This window comes from Corylus avellana, chromosome ca2 (genome assembly GCF_901000735.1).
Source record: "Corylus avellana chromosome ca2, CavTom2PMs-1.0".
In the NCBI taxonomy this organism is placed as follows: domain Eukaryota; kingdom Viridiplantae; phylum Streptophyta; class Magnoliopsida; order Fagales; family Betulaceae; genus Corylus; species Corylus avellana.
In genome coordinates, this window is record NC_081542.1 from 44,664,949 (window position 1) to 44,667,431 (window position 2,483).

At 41.3% G+C, this 2,483-nt stretch overlaps 1 protein-coding gene across 1 annotated transcript; it reads left to right on the forward strand.

Moving 5' to 3' along the window:
• Positions 1-407: 407 nt before the first annotated feature.
• Positions 408-2,113, forward strand: LOC132171128 (F-box protein At4g05010). The gene is made up of 4 exons (XM_059582360.1): positions 408-1,024; positions 1,144-1,254; positions 1,345-1,419; positions 1,534-2,113. Exons 1-4 carry the CDS (start codon positions 767-769, stop codon positions 1,786-1,788), a joined length of 699 nt encoding a protein of 232 aa, XP_059438343.1. The 5' UTR covers positions 408-766; the 3' UTR covers positions 1,789-2,113.
• Positions 2,114-2,483: the final 370 nt, after the last annotated feature.

Below are 2,483 nucleotides of genomic sequence, written 5' to 3' on the forward strand. Positions count from 1 at the left end.
GACGTGTCAAAGCCCACGTTGACGGTCACGATAGCCAAACTTCCCGCACACGTCTAGGATCGCTGTACGTGTTCCACTATCCACCAGACACAGCCGACTTTGACCGACCATATCGCCACATCACCACCCGCACCACATAGGATCCTTCGCACCTCGTCTCATTTTGCGCCACGTGTTCACCTCCAACGGCTAGTTCTCAGCCCTCAGTCTTTTTAACCGCCAAACACACCCTAAAAAAATAATTAACCTCATAACCCACACGCGTATGAACCAACATCTTTCCATAGAAAATTCCAGCAGATTCCCAAAACGCGTAGTATTATTTTACTTTTTTATCTTTTTACTTTTTTTATTTATTCAAAAAGTAAAAGCACTCTCTTTTCCTTCTATATAACCGCGACCTGTCACCCACAGAAGCGACTCCGTGTTTGGAAGGTCGTTCAAAACTTCTGTGTTGCTGTATTTTCGCACCGATTATCTCATACAAAGCACACAAATCTCGGGCTTGCTTATATATCTCATAAAGAGGTTGGTTGGTTTTTGTCTCCCTAATTTAATTACGGGATCGATTTCTGTTTGATTTTAGGAATCTGTTTTCGGAGAAGTGGTTCTCAGAAAGTGTGTTCTTAGATTCGGTATTGAATTAGTCAGGCTCGCTCAGTTCTGCTTCTGGTTTTGTTGTGTTTCCAAGTGATTGAGTGCTTGTGATTGTTGAAGCTTTGATTGGATTGTTGGAAGGAAGGGATTGAATCTTTGATTGGATTGAATGGACATGGCATTGGGAAAGAGGCGTGGAAGTTGTTTGGGATCGAAGCGCGGCGGTGTGGTTGGTGAAAAGGGGCTAGGGTTAGGGTTTGTGAGGTACACGCGAGGATTGGGGAGGAAGAGGGTTCTGATTTCGAATGATTTGGAGGCTTCCCCCATGGATTCGGCTCCCAAGACTCCGACGAAGAGGCGGTGCGGTGAGGGAGTGGTTTTGGAGGCTGAATGGTCTCTCCTCGAAGCCTTGCCTCAGGACGTTCTGGTTAGTACCAAATTGTTGAGCTCCAATCTTTGTGTTTTTTAGTCGGTTTGGAGAGTTTGTGGTTGAAATTTTCAGTTTTTGATATGAAGATTAGGGTTCTGATTTCGAATGACTTGCAGGCTTCCCTGATGGATTCGGCTCCCAAGACTCCGACGAAGAGGCGGTGCGGTGAGGGAGTGGTTTTGGAGGCTGAAAGGTCTCTCCTTGAAGCCTTGCCTCAGGACATTCTGGTTAGTACCAAATTAGTGAGCTTCAATCTTTGTGTTTTTTAAGTCGGTTTGGAGAGTTTGTGGTTGAAATTTTCTGTTTTTGATTTGCAGATTAGGGTATTGTGCGGTGTGAATCATGAGGATCTGAAGCAGCTTTTCCACGTATCGAAAACAATCAGAGAAGCTGTAAGTATTCTATTACATCAACAATTAACTGTTGTTAATTAAGTATTTGATCTTTGCTGATTTGGTGAATAATGTGGAGGCTGATTTTGATTTGTACGTGTTTGCAAATTGCAGACTCTGATTGCAAAGCAATCGCATTTTGCGTATTGTACTCCAAAAAAGATTCCCGCTTTTCGTAACGCGATTGATTCGGAGGATTCCAGCGAGTTCGGAGATATCGAACCTCCGAATGCCCCAAAACCGCGGCGCATGCTTTTGGACCGGTTCCTGATCAAGAAGGATTTCTCTGACATATCGGCGGTATTGTTTGATTCACCGGACGAAGAGCAGTGTCCGAGGAAAATGCTATTTATGGGTACAAAGATATGAGTCTCTATGGGTTTTGTAAATACATTGCGTTCCTCGTTGTTGTAGATTTCTAGTTGTTTTGAGTAGAGATGTGCTTGTTGCTTCTCATGTCCGATTGTACATGTAAAGAAATCTTTTCAAGCCAGTTCTTCAAAAGCTTTGATTGAAGATGGAGTTGGCTTCTTCCTATCTTTTTTTGTACACGTATAAGAGAAACAGAGAGATTCTACGATTCTAATTTGAAGGGCAATCTAGCTTGTGCCCTTCTATTGTCATAAAGTTGAGAGTGTACAGTTTGATTCTGCATGCTCTTTTAGCTTAATAAAATGAGAGATGTTTCCATCTACTTGTTCCATCTTTTTCTCTTCGTTTCTTGTGTCGCTTGCTAGTGTTATACCTTTGTTGATTGTGCTGTATGTTATTTGTTGCCGCGATGATCTAGAAGTAATAAGCACTTAAAAAAAGGCTAAAGAATTTGATATGGGTATCGCTGCCTACAGCCAGAAATTGGTCCTTAATCGGTTAAGGATTTTTATACCGGAGCCGATTAACTCAGTTAATCGGTATAATTATTTTTTTATCTGATATAGATTTTTCTTTTTTGGTAAAACATATATATGGTAGACTCGTATTGTGTTAATTAATGGGTCTATTTAAAAATTTCTTTGTTTAATAAGTTATTTTAGCCCAAAAAAGCAATTTAGGCCCAAAAACAA